This window comes from Ursus arctos, unplaced genomic scaffold (assembly GCF_023065955.2).
Source record: "Ursus arctos isolate Adak ecotype North America unplaced genomic scaffold, UrsArc2.0 scaffold_1, whole genome shotgun sequence".
NCBI lineage: Eukaryota > Metazoa > Chordata > Mammalia > Carnivora > Ursidae > Ursus > Ursus arctos.
In genome coordinates, this window is record NW_026622763.1 from 74,582,145 (window position 1) to 74,603,668 (window position 21,524).

General features: G+C 40.1%; 1 protein-coding gene across 1 annotated transcript in view; it reads right to left on the minus strand.

Annotated features, from left to right (window-relative positions):
• Positions 1-12,407: 12,407 nt before the first annotated feature.
• SATB2 (SATB homeobox 2) overlaps positions 12,408-21,524 on the minus strand; it is a 181,496-nt gene continuing 172,379 nt past the window's right edge. The window contains exon 11 of the mRNA XM_057303763.1: positions 12,408-12,910. Coding sequence (XP_057159746.1) covers positions 12,449-12,910 — 462 coding nt within the window. The 3' untranslated portion in view covers positions 12,408-12,448. The remainder of the gene's footprint in view (positions 12,911-21,524) is intronic.

The window sequence follows — 21,524 nt, forward strand, 5'->3', positions numbered from 1 at the left end:
AAAATGTTTATTGCAGAATACTATCTCCGTACAGAAATGTATTTAGTACATTATTTGTATAGTTTCAAAAACAATCATAAGTCTTAACAGTCCTTTTTGGTGTGTTAGAGGCTGGTTGCTTCTATGGGATCATTTCAGTTTCTTCCCTTATAATTTTCTAAATCTGGCCAGAAATATTTTTCTTATGTTTTAAATTCCCCTTCAATCAGCACCTCATAAATATGTTGTTAGAATCCTCAATAAATTATTCAGAAACTAAAGAAATAGGTTGCATTAAAGGAAGGTATTAAGAAAATTGACCTCTGTTTCTCTAATAAAAGTGGGAGAGACAGGATCCTTCTCACCCAATCAATGCCATTAATTGGTTATTGGAGCAAATGAATGATTCTCTTTACCTGTTCTCCCCCAAGTTTAAGAGGAACTAATCTGCTCAATTAACCTTTGCCATCATGGATTTGAAGCAATTTAGAAGAAGGCTATTTTTCACTCCCCTGGGCTATTCTTGTGTCCCATGCACTTTAAGAGAAAACTCTATCCAAGACATTCCAACAAATCCAGAAGGAAAAATTCTGATTCCCCTGATGCTTGAGAAGTGAGAATCACAAGCAGGCCTTGGGCCTTTATTTCTGGAGGGAGACAGCTGGAGCAAGCTCTCTCTGAGGGGCTAAGAGCATCTTGCTCTTTATTCGGCTTCTCTGATCAGGCCTTCAGTTGGGCATCAGTTTACCCATTGGTAAATGGAGTTGAATAATATATACTTACCACTCCATAGTAAATGAATATTGAAGATCTTTGGCTAAAGAGGGCTATGAATATGTAAAAGCACTGTGAATACAAATCAAGAATTCATGACTTAGTAAAAGCTCAATATGTTGATAAATCTTGAATTTTTGCAAATGCTGAGATGTTTCACTTTTATTCAGAATATATAATAGTTAGGGATTGAGGTTTAGCCAGAGAGGCTTTATGCAAAGGACACATATGTAACTACATACAGTAAAAAGCTGTACATCTGGCATGTTGGGGGAAATTGGAGGCACCAATCAGTCAAAAGTTCTGACTAACAATTTTGTGTTGCTTTTGGTAGCTCTCTTGTTTCTCGTCTTGGCCTTCCGACTAAAGCTCAGAGGCGGGAGGAACGGTGGAGATTCTGCTGAGGCAAAGCTCTGTCGTTGCCCAAAGTCCATTGAGGCAGAGAGGCAGCGTGGCCTCAAGCCCTGGCAAAGCCCAGGACGGCCTAGGAGAGCTCCCTGTGCTCGCAACTCCGAAGCTCCTTAGGTGTGGGATTCTGATGGCAGAGGAGCGGGTGCTGAACGAGGACGCGCACAGTGAACGGATCTGTGCGTGCATGGGCGGGGGCGCTCCTGGTCCATTCTGCACCTTAGGTGCTCATTAGAAAAAAGGGCCTCTTTGGACAGAAGCAGACCCCACACCAAAGCACGTGATTTGCTGAGCCACCGCCACCTCTTTCCCTGGACGCAGCGCACCTGTGCTGTGCACAACCTGCACGATCACATGAGGTCAGTCCCGAACATGAACTTGGGGGGAGTTCTTTGGTCTCTTCGGATGGATGGATTTATTAGGTTTAATTTTTAAATAACTTGCCACTAAAATCTCTGTACTCTCTAAGCTCAGTTTTCCGGGTAATTTCAGGTGTCACCTGTTTCCTATTTAGAAGTACAGGGTTAATTCAGTAGCTATGAGTAACATTAGAGTTGACCCCGAGCTTCCTCGTAGCTGGGGCAAAAAAGACAACTCAAAAAGTTCAACTGTTCACATTATCATCAAAAGAAAATAACATAACTGTTCTACTGGAGAGACAATGATCTTTTTCACTTCCAACTCTAAGAAGTTTCTCAAGTGGAATTTGACTTGGGAGCCAGTGACGGACATTAGAGACAACAGCTGCATCATTAGCTAAACAGCAAAAGCAATGGTAAGGTCCACGTGGCAGCAGTTTCTTGGAACAAACCTTGATAGGGCAAAACACAGTTAAGTCCATTCTTAGTATGCTGAGCTCATTTCGGTTTCAGTGTGGATCTTCTGGTGCCTGACTTAATCAAAAGACAGAGTATCTGGGGAAGTAAATACCCAGTGTATTCCTCAAACCAGCAGTTCTCAAATGTCATCTGCGGTCAACTTCTGGGCTGTGATAGAGTTTTCACTGCTCCCCAGACAAAGGAGAAAAAGAAGACCAAGACATATACATTCCATTGCAGATTGGTTAACTTTCTTCATGCTTTAGTCTAAGAGTATGCCCTCCCAACTCTGGTAGGTGTTAAAAGTCCGTTCTCTAATGTAATGCTGGTGGAGCAGATGCCATTTTATATTTCATATTGTTTGTTGAATGTTTTATTTACCAGTATAAAACTCAACAACTCTGTTGGTCCCCAAGTCTCGTGGGGTTGGATATTACTGGTCCGTGGAATCCTAATGTCTGGCAATGACACTATGGACTATCTTCCCAAAATAGCCTTTTCAAAAGTAGCAGATAGTTGAGAGGCATACTTGCTGATGAAGGCTTGGCATAATTACTCCAGTTCTATACTGATGCTGAAGACTGCAGAGTCTTCCTGCTGTTTCCAACCCAACAGGCCACCTCACTGCCACTAGAACTGGGCCTCAAGACTACCTGCAGGAACAAACTTTGATTACGTGTAAGTATTTTGACCCATAATTGGTTGAAACCCCGTTGCTCCAGTTTGAGTCTGGAGGCTTTCAAAACAGTGTTATCTGTGAGCTGTCTACGAGGTAGAGAAAGTTCTCTTATGTTTTGATGGTCCTTCTGATGTTCAAGGGTGCTCGAACAAATCTGATGCTTGCCCACCCTGGAATTCGTTATAAAATGTGTTCCCAGATAATCTAATGAGTTAGCCTGCGATTGGTAAATATTTAGTAATATCCGATTGAATACAAAAATGAAGAAGAATAATTGATGGATGTGATTTTGCCTTTGACCAAGTTCACACTCAGTCACTCTGAGTGAAATATCAGGACTAAGTATAACTTGAGGCTGCTCCTACTTTCTACTAATAAAAACGAACATCGGCACCTTGGAGGACACTGACCTTCCCACCCACAGTGGGTCTAGGTTGTTCCACTTTGGGTTTTAGTATTTTGAGGTTTACATGTTACCTGCCCACTGACATTTTTCTTGAAGGCAAATACCATGACTTCCATAAACATTCCCATATTTTAAAAAATTCAACACTACACCAAGCACCATCCTCGGTCATAGGACTATAAAGGCATCGAGAGAAACCCATCGTTTACAGGCAGGCGCTATGCTTTAGATGCTTTAATCATGATTGTCATACACAAAAATACTGCAAGCCAGGTATTATTTTCATCTTTTTATCCATGTGAAAACTGAGAACCAGGTTAAATAATAGCCCAAAGTCATAGAAAGCTAGGAAGTGGGGTAGTCAAGATTCATACCAGATCTTTCTGATTTCAAACCAAACACCATGCTGTTTGAATAAGACACAGCATCTTTCCTCAAAGAGCTCACAGTCTAATAACCCCATTTGGCATGCTTTTCAGCCTTGAGTACCTCTGACTATGTCTCCTACATTTGGCGAAGTTCCCACCTATGAATCCATATTTCCCTAAGACAGAAGATAGGAATTCACATTCCCAACCTTCCCTGCACATGACTTACACAACTTCAGTCAGTCACACCTGCATGACACTTTGATTTGGAAGAGAATGGAACAACAGAAAGTATGCCACATGGGTTCCTTTCTGTTAGGAGCAATAGTGGAGCCATCCAGACTTCAGAGGCACGAGAGGCAGAGGTTCTGCAGGTGGTATCCGTGCCCAAGATCAGAGAACCAAGTTCTGATGTCTGTGCCCCATGGGGAAGGGGGAAGCAGTGTGGTCTCCACCAGAGTAGTCTGGGACCTTGACTCTAACGTCTAACTCTGATTTTCTAACTCTCCCTGGAATTCTCCGAGCACTCTAATGTCTTCTACCAAATTCTTTCTTTTGCTTATGTGGCTCAAGTTAGTTCTGTTGCTGTCAACTACAGATCCTGACTTTGTTTCCCTCACAGTGACTTCAATATAATAGATATTTCATAAGTTTGTTTTGTTGGTTGATAAGAAAATCACTGAATAGAATAAACTGATAGAAAATAAGCTTTCAAGGCTCCTCACCATCCTAGTTACTTTCTGTCTTCTGAATATACATCAATTTACCAATATTTTTCCAAAGCATGTCATCCCAAACTGAGAAGAATGCTGTAATGAGGGTGTCCTGATTAGTTTGAAGAGGGTAGGATGAACGCTTTCCTTGATCTAAGCTGTATTCATACAGTTTAAATGACATAAGCTTCCTAGGTACCTATATCACATGATTCATACAGGAAACCTAAGAACGTAAGGGGTTTTGCTCCAGTGTGAGCTCAGATACGTGAGGTGGTTACTAGAAGAGCAAACGCTGCCTAGGGTGATTGCTCAGGGACAGCAGGGTTGAGCAAAGGTGGAACGGGCTGATTTCCAGAGTCATAAGCTCCTAGTCATGGAGGGACAAGGCTGAATGGCCTCCAGCCAAGGAGGCTTCCAACCTGAGAGGGGATTTCTGTTTGAATAAGAGGATGTGCTAGACAACAAAATCTGTGGTTCAGTGATTATATCTTCAAAGAAAGCAGAGAATCACAGACCCGAATGAATGACTCAGATGTGGGCTTACAAATGGCAGTCTTAGTGGTTCCTGAGGTGTTCGGTGCCTTGGTTACGCATTAAAGAAATATTCAGATGAAGTTCATCTCTATAAAGTAATTCAAATCCCTAATCCTGGCTGAAACTGAAAATTGAAAAATCCAACTAGATAAAAACTATGAAACGTACCCCACTTAAACATTTATTGGTTAAAAACAAAACAAAACAACTTTTGTGCCCTCCTGGTGTTTTCATTGGATGGTGAGGGGACTGACAAATAAAATATGAAAAATAAGTAAATTATAGATTATGTTAAAAGCTATGGAAAAAATTAAAGTAGGATAAGAGAAAAGGGATCCAAGAGGAGGGGTAGGGTTGGTTTGCAATTTCCAGTAAGCTAGTCGGAGTAGTCCTCACTGAAGCGGTGACATCTGAGTGGACTGGAGGGGATGGAGGAGAGTGACCTGGCTACGGGGGCCGGGGGAGAGCTGACCTGGCTATGGGGGCGCGGAGGGAGCTGACCTACGGAGTGGGGGGCAGGGGGAGCTCTCCTAGCCGAGCCAAGAGGTAGAAGAAGAGCAAAGGCGAGAGTGGGCCTGTGTATTTCGGGCAACCAGGAGGCTGATGTGGCGGGAGCCCAGGAAGCCGGGGGAGAGTGAAAGGGAAGGAGGTCAGGGAGGCTCAGATCCGGTGAGAGGACGTGGCTCCAACCAAGCTGGGAGCAGAAAGAAGGGGAGAGTTTGTCAGATTGTGAATATACTTGGAAGGCAGACCCAAAAGAACTTGGCTGACAGAAAAGAAACAGACTAAAGAATAAACCCGCAGTTTTAAGTCCGAGCAATTGGAAGGCTGGAGTTGCCATCAGCTGGGTGGGGCACATTTGGGAAGAAGACAAGGAGGTCATTTTGAGCTGCGTGAAGTGTGCCGTCCAAGCCCCGTGCCGAGCGGGCAGCGGAACAGAAGCGTCTAGAGATCTGGAGAAGAAACTGGAGTGTTGTGGGCATACGGGCACCCTAAGCATCAAGACAGTGAATGAGGAACGAGCGCAGATCCAGGAAGAGGAGGAGCGGAGAAGGAACGCTGTAGAGCAGCCCCGCCCCCCACCATGGCGGCTCTGCAGAGAAAGGAAAGGATCAGCCAACAAAACAAGCAGGGATGAAGCAGGAGAAAAACAAGAGCTCAGTGCCATCCGGTTTAAGCAACTCACTTTGAAGATTTCAGAAGACTACTAAAACATTGCATTCATTTTCTTTCTCATTAAGAAAGAAAACCACATTCTAGCTCTTGAAAGGGAGAAGGGAAGCAAAGAAGGGAGAGCAGGAAGGGAAGAGATGTAATAAGGGAGAACAGAAGAGAGGGAGAGAGGAGGCATAAAGCAGGGATTAGAGCAGAGTAGCCCTTTAGGCACATATGCTTTATTGTTGTTGTTGTTGTTGTTGTTGTTGTTTAAGATTTATTCATTTATTTTAGAGAGAGAGCGAGCGTGAGCGAGCGCGCATGACTGGATGGGACCAAGGGAGAGGGAGTCTCCAACAGACTCTGCACTGAGCAGGGAGCCACACTGGGGGCTCGATCCCACCACCCTGAGATCATGACCTGAGCCCAATCAAGAGTGAGAGGCTTAACGGACTGAGCCACTCAGGCATCTCTAGGCACAAAAGCTTGAAATCCTGTAACCCAACTTTTGAAACATCAGACTTGATCCTACTTTAAAACTCACCTGAATTATTTTAAGTCATTTATAACATCTTATTTTATCCTACTCTTTCTCTCTTAGAAGGATAGAGGAAATCAAGGAAGAGGTTGTTCTAGATGCTTCTACCTAAATATTATTCTGTTTAATAATAACAATTCTGAAATATATGAATTATTATTTTCATTTCCCACAGAGAAAACTGTGGGTCTGAAAAATAACTTAAGCTGCAAAAGTGTTCAGAGACGGTACTAGGAGAGTTCACTGCCTCTTCACAAGCAACTGGAGACAGACTGAAATTATAAAGAATTTTTCTCCTTACCTCTTTCTTGAGCAGAGGGAGGGTCCCTAGGTATGCTCAGTCCAAAGCTGTCACTGAGCCTCCCAGAATTCCTTTAGTCTCTGCTGTTTTACGTTAAAATGGGATTATGCCCGTTAATGGATAGTGAATAAATTATAGTTCTCTCTTTAATTAATCATTGCTCTGCACTATTTATTACAGTGTTAATGGAATATTTTTGTAATTATTTCTCCATATGTGAAGGTAACACTTTAAACCTTTTAAAATGTCACTGAAGAAGCTACTTCTAGATCCTTCTGGGACAGTTTTACGAGCAGAGCATGGTGTTTTTTTAAAAATAGGCTTTGCTTTCAGAACAAAATTCCATCAGAAATGTCACACTCAGATAAGATTATGAAAAAGTGTGTTAAGAGAAGTCAAGAGGTCATCTCATATAAAGTATGCTGGCCAATAAATTGATGTTCAGTTCATACAGCCTTTCTAGGACATTCTAGGACAAGAGAAAAAGAGGTGGTGTGATACCAGGGTGAAAACGCAAGTTGTGGAGGTATGCAGACCTGGCTTTCCACCCTGCTCCACTATGTCCTGGCGACAACGGATCGGCAGCATTTGAAATCACCTGTCCCTCATTGCACGTTTCAGTCTTCATATGTGTCTCTGACTCAACATGCCAGTCCTGGGGGCATGCTCATCCCGAGAAACACTGTCACACCTCTCTCCACAGGACCTGTGTCACCTCCCCCTGCCTACCCCTGTCCTCTGCATGGACGAATGCAAAGGAAGACTCCACACCTTCGCAGTGAGCAACCACAGCAACCACAATGTGCCACAAGTCCTGTGACAGTCCTGTGACGGTGGGACACCTGGGCACCACGTGAGCACAGAAGGATTCGTAAGCACACTGGTACAGCAGACCAAGAAGGGCTTCCTGGAAGAAATGGTGCTTGGGCTGATCCTTAAATCTGGCCAGGGAAGGAACTCCGGGTGGTGAGGAGGAGGGGTGCAGGGTACAGGGAGTAACAACAGAGCAAATGTGCTTTTCACTTATCTTCTTCCTATCAGTTATGTTCAACATCTTTCCCCATATCCTCTGTGGCAGAGGCTGCTAGGTGCCTGCCCAGTATTCACATCCCTCCTCTTCTCTGGAATTAATAGGACAGCTAGAAACACTTACTAGTCTCCCTTGCACTCAGGTGTAGGGCTTGAAGAAGTCTCCTCAAAAGAAAAGGAGCACGCCTTTATTTACTCCTTCCATCTCGATGTCTGGAAGGCGGGTGTGATGGTGAGAGATCTAGCAATCTTTTTGGACCATGAGAAAAAAGGAACATGGGAACACCAGGAAAAGTGAAGCTGGAAGCATGTGAGTCCCTGACAACTTCATGAAGCCAGCTTACCTCAGCAGTTTCTTTCTTGTAAGAAACAGGTGAATTTTTACCTTGTCTGCATCATAATTATTTTTTTCCCCTATTATATGCAGCCAGTCCTAAGTGATCCACCTTTCAAGACCATGCCAGCTCACAATAATTACCATTTCCTTCTCCAAATTCATAGCACATGTTTGTACCACTCACTAAACAAATAAATCTCTGTCTGGAGACAACCAGACAACTGTATGACTATTTCACTTTTCCTGGACTTACATTAAACCTTTCTAACAAGTTATAAGGTCCTTGAGGGGAGAACATCAAGTCATATATTTTCCCTTGTCACCTCGGTTCCTAGCAAATTATCTGACATAGAGTACATGTTTAATAAATGTTTACTGTCTCACTGTACTATGCGGGGCCTTTAGGAAAAACGTAGCGACTTTTAAATCTTTGTTTAAACCTTTATAGAAGGGGAAATAACGGTGTAAAGGAAAAGATCTCCTCTAAGAAAAATTTTAAAGAGACAAAAACTCAACCAATGGAGTGATGGCTCTCAAGTGCTATAATATGACTTAACGTATAGAGTCAGGAAACCTCTTACTGTTTCTTGGACATAGAAGTTGCTAGCACAGAGACCGACTTCTGGCAGAAGCCAATCCATCTGTGGGCAGAGCCTCCCACTCGAGTTTGTCACCTATGATGAAGTCAGACCCCTAAAAACACAACCTCATGCATGTAGAAGTTACTTGTGCTAAAAGTCAGTTATCTTACACATGCTTTCAAGTCTTTATCCCAAACACAAAATTCATTTACATTTGCATAAATAATGTGTTTTGCTTTGTATGGAGCCTCTAATTTTTCCTTAAAAACCTTCAGAACTCTGTGCTTTGGGGCTGTCTGCTTTTCTGCAAATATCCAGGATTCACAAACTGTCCTTAAAACCTATCTACAGGGTCTGTGAGCTGTTAACTAAAAAAAAAAAAAAAAAAATGCAAGTGAAACTAGGAAGAAAGGAAAGAAAAATCACATCTGTATGTTAACCAAATGCAAAACACACACACACACACACACTCTCTCTCTCTCTCTCAAGACAATTTACAATATCAAAAGAAAATAAAATCACTTTTTAATTGACTTTCTCTTTGCCAGTTCTGAAGCTAAGCACTTGCTCCTTCCTTATTAATTTTAGTCTTTTGAGCAATTTTTTCCATTGTAAGCACTTTCTAAAAAATCATTTTCACACATTTCTCAGATACATCAATCCTTCCGGCATTCCTCTATGCACACATTATGGTACCCCAGCTCTAAATATAAAAGACTTTTATTATGTCCATTAACCATGGACATATGTGCTCCAAAAGTTTCCTGACACGCAGTCATTTGTGGGTTTTTAATTATAAACAGAAAATATTCACTAGAAAAATAAAGAAGCAAGCCCATAAATACATCTTTATACATTTGAGTTTTGTTTGTATACGACAAAACGTTTGGCGCAATGGCTTTCCCCGTTGCCAACTCCAGAATGTGAGCATGCGTGCATTTCTAAACACACAGAGATGTACACGCATTGCCGTGTACAATTAACTCCATACAGGACTCAAACATCTGTAATCGCGGGGGCTGCTCCCTTATTTCTAAAATAAGGGAGTGGGTTTTTCTGACACTCACAAGGTCTCACTCCACATGAAAAATTAAATGGGAAAGAAGGCAATGCCCAGTAAAATACTTGACGAACAAAGTCATATTTATTGAATGCGTTTTATTTTAACAACCAAAAAATTCTAACAGCCTAACAATGCACATAAGTTAAAAATTAATTATCACTTAGTGATAACAAAGATAGTTGATTTACATGGAAAAAAGAACATTTACAATATGTTAATCCTTATTCACATTGTTGATACCGCAATAAAACACAATTTGTTTTTTCATTTCACAAAAAAAAAAAAAAAAGGCGGGAAATTGTGCTTTGTCAAGAGGCACTACAAGAGAAAGTTTCTTCTTCCAAATAGATATTATATGACAGATATTGAATAAATAGACATATATGCATTGTAATTCGCAAAGATCTGGCAAGACCACAGGCTAAAATGCCCACAGATTCACTTAGAATCACTGCAAACTCAGCAGTGAAATTAAAAAATAAAAGGCAAGACTTAGCATTGAAAAATACCTAATAAATTTTTGGTTGAAGTGTAAAAGATACCAAATGCGGATGCCATCGATAGATGAACCACCTTGTAAGAGCTTGGCAAAATCAGTTTCCATTACATGTACAGAGTGACCTTCAGCAACAGTGTAAGAAGACAATTTGGAAAGAGTAACTCGGAGATCAGGAAGCAGCAAGCGTGGACTTTCGGATTAAAGCTGCAGCATACTACAGAAGCAGAAGGAGGGGCCCAGGGCTTAACTGCAACCCACCATCCTTTTGCAAAGGTATGTGACGCTCGTATCAAGAGAATTTTTTCAACATCATTATTTGAAAAAGTACAGGAAAATGTCCCTTTAAAAACTCCAGAGGTTACTGAGCAGCTAGAATTAGCTTGTATTGCAACATGTCTTCTCCCTGTATATTGTAAGTTCTGAGTTAATATCTACACATAGAGGTTTTTTTTTTAACTCCTACCTTTTATACCTTTCAAATATATAAATAGTATTAACAGTTATATTACAATGTTTGTGTAGTAAACAGAAAATAACTTTCAAAGTGATATTGCATGAGGTCTTTGACAAGGTTGCATGAGAGCACAACTCCAAAAAAATCCAACCGTGTGGGACTGTTTGATGGCCACGTTGAAGCATGGATTAGGTCCTGAAGGTGAGGTCACCTCTTGCAATTACGCTAAGTCGAAGTGGGAAGTAATGCTACTGGTGCTTCGGAGAGGAAGCTACAGGAGGTTTGGAGAGCTATAGTAGATTGCAGCTTTAATGCTCATTCCACTAAACAGCCAGTCGGCATTAGTTCTGCTTTACGTAAGGTAATTGCTATGTAGGTAACTGCGAAGATGTTTCCATTTATGATGAGTAGGTGATTCCACTGAAATCGCTTCGCTTACTCTATTGCCTGGAGCTGCACAACGATTCAAAAACAGGTTCTTGTTCAGGCTGCCACACCAGGGAAGGGATGAGGCATGAGAGCAGGGACCACAAACGTTTGGTTAGGTGGATGGAATGTGTACGGAGAAGAGGAAGCCCCACGTGAAACAGAAATAAGAAACATCTTTTGGGAGACGGAAGGATGGAGATTTATTTGAGAGGGAACCCCTTTAACTGGGCAGCAACTTCTTTTCTAACTTAACATTACATTGAACTATTTTCTATTAAAAAAAAAAAAAGAAAGAAAAAAGAGAAAACAGCAACAACAAACAACTTTTAAATGAGCAGGCTTATTAATTTTAAGATTTGAAGCCACGAACAGGTAAGCAAGTTTCACAATAAAACGTGGCTCATACTATGAATTCCATACGTCCAACGTCAAAATGTCATTTTATCAAGACTGCACTTAAAGGACAAGTTTTCTCTGTACTGAATTACAGTTTTATTCATTTGGAATTCCACAGAAATGCATCTGTTCACTACAGGAATGACAAGTTGAATAACGGAACATATCGAGTCATTTTAAGTGTGCATTGTGTCTTAAGAGCAATTTGACTTGTATCATTTTAAGGTGCCCTGATTTTTTTTTCCACTTTACTTTCTTCTTTCTTTTTGGCAGTGTTGATTTATTTTGTTAAATACATACCTCAAAAATTACCCATCAAGCTGCCAGATAGGAAGCCATAGAATTAAAAAAAAAAAAAAAATCAGGGACAAACACAGAAAATAAATAGGAATTCAAAAATAGTCACCCCACCCTGAGAGCAGGCCGCAGTTTATCAAAAAGCCAAAGCGACTCACTGTGAAGTGGTTTTTTTTTTTTTTTAATACATAAACAAGTCTCTTCTTTAAGAACTCATTTCACAGTCTATTCTTTCGGATTGTAAAGTTCTCTGTCCCATGCAATTTAATATATATATGTAAATATATAGATATATACATATACATATACACACACACTTGTAGCTTCCTTCATTTATTTCGTAGATCTTTTCCTCCTGGAACTTGCCTGATGTCTCTTCCATAAGTGCAAGGATAATGAAGGCAGAGTCTCCTGTGATTATAATTACTATGACCAGTCAGTTGTAAAAGTGTAACACTTTAGTGTCTTTGCCAAGGCGATGTCTGATTCGGGAATACTGAACTTATTCAGTCTATAGGTGTATCCTGTGCAACAAAGAAATGTCAAAAAAGGTAAGAAAAACAAAACAGACCAAAAAAAAAAAAAAGACAAAAATAAAATAAAATAAAGCAAAAAAAAATGTTTTTAAAGAAATTAAAACAGAAAATCCTTGGACCGATGTATTGCTTTGCCTGGTAGGAGTTCACATTATCTCTGGTCAATTTCAGCAGGCGCGGCCTTGCTTTTTTCCGCGTTCTCCTCCTCGGCCTCCACTTTGTACATCTCCTCAGAGCCTTCTTCGCTGTCATTCTCCTCGGACTCCGTCAGCAGCTCCTCGTCCTTATACTCGGCCACGTCCACCGCGGAGCCCAGGTGTTCCTTGAGCTTCCCGTGATGCTTCACATGATACCGCTGGTTCTGGAAGAACTTGATGATGGTGTGTTTGGGGAGATCCAGCTGCGCAGAGAGCGTGTGGATAGCTTCCTGATCAGGGTACAGGCCCACGTCATGAATAAAGCTTTGGAGGATCCCCAGGGCTTCCAGGGAGATCTTTGTGCGAGACCGGGGCTTTTTGGCACAACTGTCTTCAGTCGGAGGAGGTGGGGGAGGAGCTTCTTCTCTGGGGGGCGAACTCTCCTTGGCTGGCTGAGACTGCTGTCTATGAAGGACCTGATAATTAAAATAAAGAAAAAAAAATTTAACATTTGACTCAGGATTTCACCTTTCAAAAGCCATCATTCCTCTGAAGTATGTGTGGTCTATCTACCTGTGGTATACTGCTGTGGTCATTTGCAAATTCAGGTCTTTGGCAAACTAAAAAGAATTTCTGGAGATTTAGAATCTCATTTACAAAACAAGAGGTTAATAATAGTAAAGTGTGCTGACATTTATATTCTGAGGCACAAAGAAGTTAAGTCATTTGTTGCCCAAGGTCATTTGCATTCAAACAATCTGGCTCCAGAGCCTTCCCTGCTGTTAACCAGCAGGATATGCCACCTTTCTAAAGCCTAAAGGCAAAGAAATTGGACTCAGTGAGAAAGTGCAGGCTCTACAATCAGACCTCATGGGTTCAAATTCAGACTCTTCCACTTCACTGGGTGTCCCTGTACAAGGCGATAACATCTTTAAGCCTCAATTTCATTATCTATAAAGGAAGGGTAAGACACTGACTTCCTAGAGATGGTGTAAGAATTAAGTAACATAATGTATGCAAAGAATAGTGCTTACCTTAAATCAGAGGTTGACAAACTTTTTCAGTAAAGGGCCAGATAGTAAATATTGCAGGTTTTGCAGGGCCATGCAGTCTCTGTTGCAATGACTCAACTCTATATTTTGTAGTGTGAAAGCTGCCGTAAGTTATACATAAGCAAGTGAACGTGGCTATGTTCCAATAAAACTTTATTTATAAAAACAGGTGGCAGATCAGATTTGGCCATGGGCCATAGTTTGTCCACCTCAAGTTTAGGGCAAACATTCAATAAATGATAGTAATTATCACCATCAGCCTCATAATTACCCTTAAGAGTGTAACAGAGAAATAGTTGGTATTTCAGCCAGAAAATCAATACTTCAAAAAATTAGGAAGAACTTATGTTTATTTTCTTTCAGCCCTGACATTGATCCTTAAATAATATTTTTAAAAAATACAAAGACTTCCAAATTAAAGATACAACATTTTTCTTAAATGAAGAATTTTAAATGACTATTTCATATTCACATAGATGGACCTCAATATCACTATAAACTATTAATACTCTGTTTTGCACACACTCCCTAATTTCTGTTTTTTAATCCTTAATTGTTCAGGTTTTCTAGTTGTTGTAATTAACTTAAATTCCTCTTTTATCTCTGCATATTCCCTACTCATTAAAAAATGAAAACAAAACCAAACAAAAAAACCCTCTAGTGTTTAAATAAATTTCTAGACCCCAGTGGGAGCTGCTCTTGCCCGTGGTGCCACATCAGCAGAGTGAACTTCCGAGCTCCTGAAAATGCGCCACTTGACTGGAAGCAAGGTACTTCCGGTCGGCCAATCCCCAAACGCCAAGCCAACCCTGGGCTCTATACTTATTTTCCTGTTCTTCGATCTCTCTAAATAAGGTCAGGTATGCAACCCCACACAACCATGCCCTGTTGCCACTTCTAATGATCAATAAAACCTGATCTTGCCCCAAATCCTTCAGAAACGTGCTCCAGTGTTGGTGAGGTACCAGACTCTCCCAACCCCTGGATTGTTTTCCTTGAATAAAGGACAACAAACTCGTAACTAAATTGTTTTAGTTTTGTCAGCTGACCCTAGTTCGGCAAGCTTATTCTTGATCTTCATAACTGCTTCTTCAACATTGTCTCTCTGCATGAAGTAATTTCCCATATTTATTTAGGAACCTTTTCAATGTGACCAAAGAGAGAAAGCTCTACAGAGGAGACCATCATAGCAACTCGCTCCCACCCAGTCACAGGCCTAAGAGGGCTTCATGGCGAGGGGGAGGATTGCCGGACCCTGCAGAGCAGCCTCAGGGGCTACTCACACCTTACAAAGCCAGCAGCAATAGCTCGTAAGTAATTAAAAGGCTACTAGTAAAAAGCATTATGTCAACTCCACAGACAAGGACAACATTTCCTATACTCAGATCAGTGCCTAACTTTCTGGGTCCTCCCAAAGCCTTTAAGAATAGTTGAGTTCACATTTTAAAAAACATACATTTCTCTTTTTACCGTTCTCTCCTATTTTACGCAGTCTCTTTCATGTTAGAGCAACAAATTACACATTTTCCAGAGTCCAGGAGGGAAATCAATCCCATCAGTACAGAAGAAAACATGCCTATTTACATTAAAGAATCAATGGTATACCACCATTCCCACCACCATTACTACCACTACCACACGCTACCCACATGGCCCATTTTTCTTTTTTGGCTATGAAACAGCAACATCAAAGCAAGCATCTAAGGGAAAAAAAATTCCGCCATCTATTCCAGTCTCAGGGACCATCTGATGAGAAAATAATTCCTTACCAATGTGAAAATGTCAGTCTTTTATATGGAATTTAGTAAATATTAGGGCACATGAAATTGTTACCTATGGAAGGTAACAACAAGCAGAAGAGGATGAAACTTTTCAAACGATAAGTAGCAATCATGCAACAATCAAAATAATAATAAAAAGGATAATCAAATGCGAATAAGAATCTCCATCATAATAAGCTGATGGCTGGTGGCAGAAAGAAATCTAAAACACAGGACCATAAAACAGTGGCACTAAAGGTCCATATAATGTTGACCAATTAAAATGAATGTTCTTGGCATTTTCTTTACTACTTTCAACTTAAGAGTAAATTCATGTGGTCTGCTGTGGTAAGCTGGCATCAGCAAAAAACTGAGAGCTCTGTTACTTCAACATCCTAATTATAGCCGGAAGGGAACGTAGAGTTGCGCTGTGGGCCTGTTCAGGGCACTTTGATGGCAGAAGATATTTGCTCTGAGGTCACAATCTGGGCAGCCTGACCATTGTAATAAATGAACCATTATGTCAACAGGTGAGGATTTTGGTTTTTGGTGAGAAAGAGAAAGAGAGAGAGACACTGAAATTATGTATGAAATACGTACTCAAACAACATATATACTCAAGCACGAGTACCTCCTATTAGAGCAATTGCGTTAATTGGAAAACAAAAGAGAATTAAAATGCCCCATTTTCTAAATTATGCTTGCCTTCTCTAGTAAAAGTCAGCATAATGGTTCCATTTAGTTAAATAATTAGATTGGTTCTTTAGGGGTTTTCCATTTTGCACTGGTTAGATTTAAAGAGATTTTCCAGAACTAGACTTTGAAGTTACTATAATCTTTCTGCATGATAGGGTTTGTTCTTCTCCTAGGTCCAACCAACTGGCCTCCTTCACCTCTCCTTTCATAGACTCGCACAGCGCTAACACATGCTAGCAGGGAAGCCACACATGAAACAGTGGGACAACAACAGCAAGAGCTGCCGCTTACTGGACGCTTATGCTGGACCAGGCAGCGCTAACAACTTGACACGGCTTGGTTGACTTAGTCCTCACAGTTCCTCAGTAAGGTGCTGTTTGGATCGAGAATAATCTGGCAGTAGGCAGCCCCTCGGGAAGACCCTTTACATCGGAAATTATAAACACAGGGAGCTGTCAGTGTGAGGAAGTAGGTTTCCAAGGGACAACAGTAATGTCACTGCCCATCATAGAAGAGGAGATAGTTCTCAGAGAAGTAACAATAGAAATGATCTACCGAGAGAAATGTTTTATTTCTGGTCAGACAATATTCTATAGTGACTTGGGTGGCATGACAATATTTACAGGAAGAAGCTTAAGTGACATTTTGAGCATCTTCAAGCAGAGAAGGAGAGAGCAGTCAACATAGAGAATGACAAAATGAGCAGCTCTAAAGTGAAACTGCCTTACGAGTCACCAAAAGGGCCTGCCCGAGCTTCTTCAGTCACGCTGCCACACGGGCTGTAACTCCCTTTCAACCAGAATATGCAAAAGACCTGAGACAAAAAGAGTCCCCAAGTTCTGTCCCAACTAGCTTCATTCCCTCCAAAATGTTCTAATTACTCCAGGCAGAAAGATGTTTATTGTCTCTGGACAATTTTTAGAAAGAAAGAAAAAAACCCCAAAAAAACACTGCATAGATTTCCTCACTAACCAATTGTAGTGGCTTATTATTATGATAATCAAGGAATTCCTAATACTGTGCAGTGCTCCCTTCCAGTGGCGTAAGAACAAGAGTAGAGCCCAGTGCTTACAAGACCGTCTCTCTGAGAAAGGACAAGCAGTACAACCCTGCCTTAAAATGCTCCCATCTAAATGGCAGGAACTTTTTGTCATTTTCTTACAGCTTGAGTAAATAATGCCAACTCTTCTAGCCTCTTCTTCATGAGATAGGTTTCGGAGTTCCCACTTACCTAAACTCTAGTTTTCCTGTTTGAATTTCTCAGAAATACTCAAAATTCCTTGTTGGTTAACTAGATGAATCAAGTCTGGTTCCCATCCCCACCCAAGTGCCCTTAGTAACTTAAGTGAGAGGCCAGGCCATGGCTTCCTGTTGGATGGACCTGTAAGTCGTCCTGTTCCTCAGCTCATTTGACAATTCAGGCATCTATTTCCCAGCTGATGTTTTTTTTCTTCTTCTTCTTCTTTTTTCTTTTTTAAACCACGAAATTTACAATTACATCAACCAAGCCAAAGAATCGAGATATATGTTCTTTTCTAATGAGTTCTTCACACACTAGATTATTGTTTTCTGGGATTTTTCTTAAGGTTAATGGAGCATCTTCTCAGATATTTACATAAAACAAAACAAAACAAAACTGCCCAAGTCCACAAACTTTTCAGCCTCATCATTTTTCCTCTTTTTCAAAATGGGTCCAGTTGACCTTTTCTATTCATAATGCCCACCATCTCTCTTCACTTGATTTTCCCAAGTAACAGAATATATCTTTCTGTAAAGACAGCCATCCATCCCTTCCCTTTTGACCTTTGCAAACTGAAGCCCGATCATTCATTCCAGCTCTATTTTGGTTTAGACTTTTCTTCCATCACAACTAAAATTAGTCAACGATTCATCCCTGGTAATTTCTACAAAGACTTTTATTTCATAGCTTCTCTTGTCAATTTTTCAGTATGACAATTAGTGTTCTTAGCACTAAAATGTCTAAGAAGTTTCAAACATAATAGTGGTGGTAGTAGTAGTAGAAGTAGTAATAGATGGTAGCATTCATGTAAAGTTTATGAGCTGAACAATGGCCTGAATGCTAAAAATACATTAATTTTACTAAATTTTCTTTATTTTCACAGTAATCCTGCAGGGAGATATTTTTACCCCTATTTTATGATGAGAACACTGGAGTTCAGAGAGAGTACAGGTAAATCTGTGTGAGGCAGCAGAACTGGAGTTCCAAAATATATCTGTCTGATTTTAAATCCCATGCACTTAAGCATTTATGTTTCCCTGCCTTCTATGAGCAAGATTAATAAGAAAATTGAACCAAGTCTCTAGATTTTGAGATGACAGACCATAAATGAAATATCAGGTAGTAATAAATACTATAAACAAAAACTGAGTAATGCAAAAGGAGGAGAACTGGGAGGAGGGGAAGTCATTTTAGATCTGGTGATTCAAAGAAGGCTCCTTAAGGAGGCAGCACTTGAGCAGAGTCTGAAGGAAGTGAGGAACAAGCCATGAAGAAGAGCATTCCAGGCAAAGGAAACAGTAAGCAAAAGCACAGTAGGGAGGAATATATTTGATATATTTGATATCAAGGAAGGCAGCACGTTAGAGCTACACCACCCAGTCCAACAGCCACTAGCCACCTGTGGCTATTTACATTTTGTTAGATTAACTAGAACTAAGAGCAAAACAAAACAAGACTTAGTGCTTCAGTCATATGAGCCACATTTCATGTGCTCGATTGTCACACTGTGCAGTACCGTATTGGACAGCACATTCCCACCATCACAGAAAGTCATGTTGAACAGCCCTATGCCAGAGAGAAAGGACAAGTGTGAGGTCGCCAGGGCCAGAGTATGGAGGGCCCTGGCATTCTACTGTCAAGGTGATGGAAAGCCCTCACGATGAACTGCAATCATAATCTGATTTAGCCAGAAATATAGTAGGGCTTGAAACCACCACTACTGGTAGAGAGAAGAGAGATGTTCATATAGTCACATGCTAAGTAAGAAAAACTCAGCTCCCAATATATTATTGGACTTTGAACAGAGTATCCCAAGTAGCAACACTATCGTAACAACAACCAGAAGAATGCATTGGTACTTCCATCCTCAAGAGAACAGTTAATTTACATTTAACTGATAGCTGCTGTCTTCATCAAAGGTGCTTATTGTGTCTGAAAGGAATTATGTCGGACAATCAACACTAGGTTAAAGGATTAAAAAAAAAGTGTCGGTTTATCCAATATTTATGGAGGGCCTATCATAATTGGATCTATTAATTTACAAAGCTTTCTAATAAGTAGTCCTATCACCAACAATTAAATGTTGATGAATAAGTTATGGATAGGATATAGACAAATAGAAAGTTAAAAGTCTAATAAATTCCTTATTTCCTTGCTGAAATCTCTTTGGGCTGAAATATGATACACACATATATAAATGGACATAAAGATAGTGAGGAAGAAATAAAAGTTGTAAATATATTCAAAAGAGACATCAACTTCAAAATAAAATCCCGATCTTCCTTACACGGTGACAAAACGCAACCATAATACGGGCCCATGTTGTTTCTCTGCCTTCAAAACTGAAAATTTTGAAAACACAAGGACAAAATGGTACCATGACAAAAGTGGACGAAGGAAGATAAAGCAGCTCTTCTTAAACCTCTCGGTGTTCAAATAGATTTTGAAGGCCTCAATGAAAACCAGCTGGGAGCCATGTGTAAAATATAATGGTTTTTGCCTGCAGGGAAGGAAGTGAGATCTTGAATGATTAAGTTCAGGAAAGTATATAATTCACTGTATCATTATGGGGTGAACTGGATTACTTACAATAAGCCACGACTTTGTGGTCTTTTTTATAGAGAGAAAATGAGAAATTATTAGAAAGGTGACTGCAGAGGGTGGCTGATCCAGTGTGGTAATAGATAGAAACAAAAGTTGCCCGGGTGGAGCAATCGCATTTCTGTGACAAGCCTTACCCAGGGGACTGAGCTTTACCCACAGCTTCAGGTCCTAACTGGTGATTCTCATCAGTAGGAGATGAGAACACAAACGAGATGACTTTTTCCCACATTTGTTTTGCATTAATACTGGAATTATTTTTATTTGTTTAATTTATCTCATCTTTGACAACAGAATGTAAAATAGTTGATCCAAAAAAGGAAAGCATTCTTCCACTAAAAGTCCTGAGAAAATATATTTAACAGGCAATGAGAACAATTGGTTGGAACAATTGAAAAGCCCCTGTGCATAACTCGATTAGAATTTGTTAAATAAATAAATGAGTGAATGGTGCTATTTTAAAATATATTATATAGAAAGTATCATGTAAGGGAGATCTTTAAGTTTCAACAATCTAGCGCTACCCCTAATGTTCCCTTTTCCCCCAAATCAGCATTTAAGACAATTAATTTTGGCTCAAAATTCAGTGGGAAGAACGTAGCATTAATGATTGTTAATTAACATAAATATTAATGTGACCATTATCTATCGATCTCACTTCTTGGACTGTGAGCTACATATTGGCACACCGTATGTCTGGCACACAGTAAGTGGTCAGTACGTCTTTGTTCTGCTCTACTGGATTAATTCCATATTCTTTCTTCTTTATTTTCAGACCAGTTATTATTCTTGTTTGGTATTATAACCTGTTATTACTTTTCTTGTTATTATTACATTTTAGCAAAACTATGTTTAAAAAGTAAATAAACTGTCACTCATAGGAACTTACATCTACTGGGTATCTGAAAGCGAATATGATATATTTTTTAATAATTTCTTATTTAAAAAAAATTGCAGGGCACTGTATAACCCATATAATGGCATGGTATATAAGCTGTGAGCTGGAGTTTTGGGGTCACAGAGTTTTAGCTTTGAATCCAGTCCTTATCCTGAAAAGCACATCCGCTTACTAGCCTTGCAATTCTGAACAAGTACTTTCTCTGAGCCACAGTGTTTGTTAATCTGTAAAATCTTACTTCTAGGGTTATGAGGACTCAGGGAGATAATGCATGCTAAGTACTTAGCAGAGTTCTCCTCATAAATAAGACTTCTGTAAGTAAAAACGATGAAAAAATGTGAGGATTTAAGAATCAGTGGTATAATGCCTCATGTATTTTTCTATCAGTTATGCTTATTATAAAAATTAGCAACAAATTCAGAGATCTGTTTGTCCTTTTCACTCCAAAGATCTGCAGATCTGCAAATAGGCATGTCTACAAGTAAGTTTCCCTATTTCTTTCACTCCTATACTACATACATCTTTGTTCTTTAACATGGCCCCTAACGCAGAGAAGTTGCCTTTTAAGCATCTGCCACAAGGAATTATATCTCATAGTCATAGACCCGTTCAAGGTGACACCTTCTTTATGCACAGCCTGGGATCCTTTTAGGAACACATACTTTATCAGTGGTTCTCAAAATGTGGTCCATGGACCCCTGGGGAAATCCTGATTCCCTGTCAAGAGGTCCAGAACAGCAAAAATATTTTCATGGCAAAACTAAGACATTATTTGCCTTTTTGGCCATGATGAAATTTGTACCGATGGTACAAAAGCAATGGTGGGAAAGCTGCTGGCCTGTG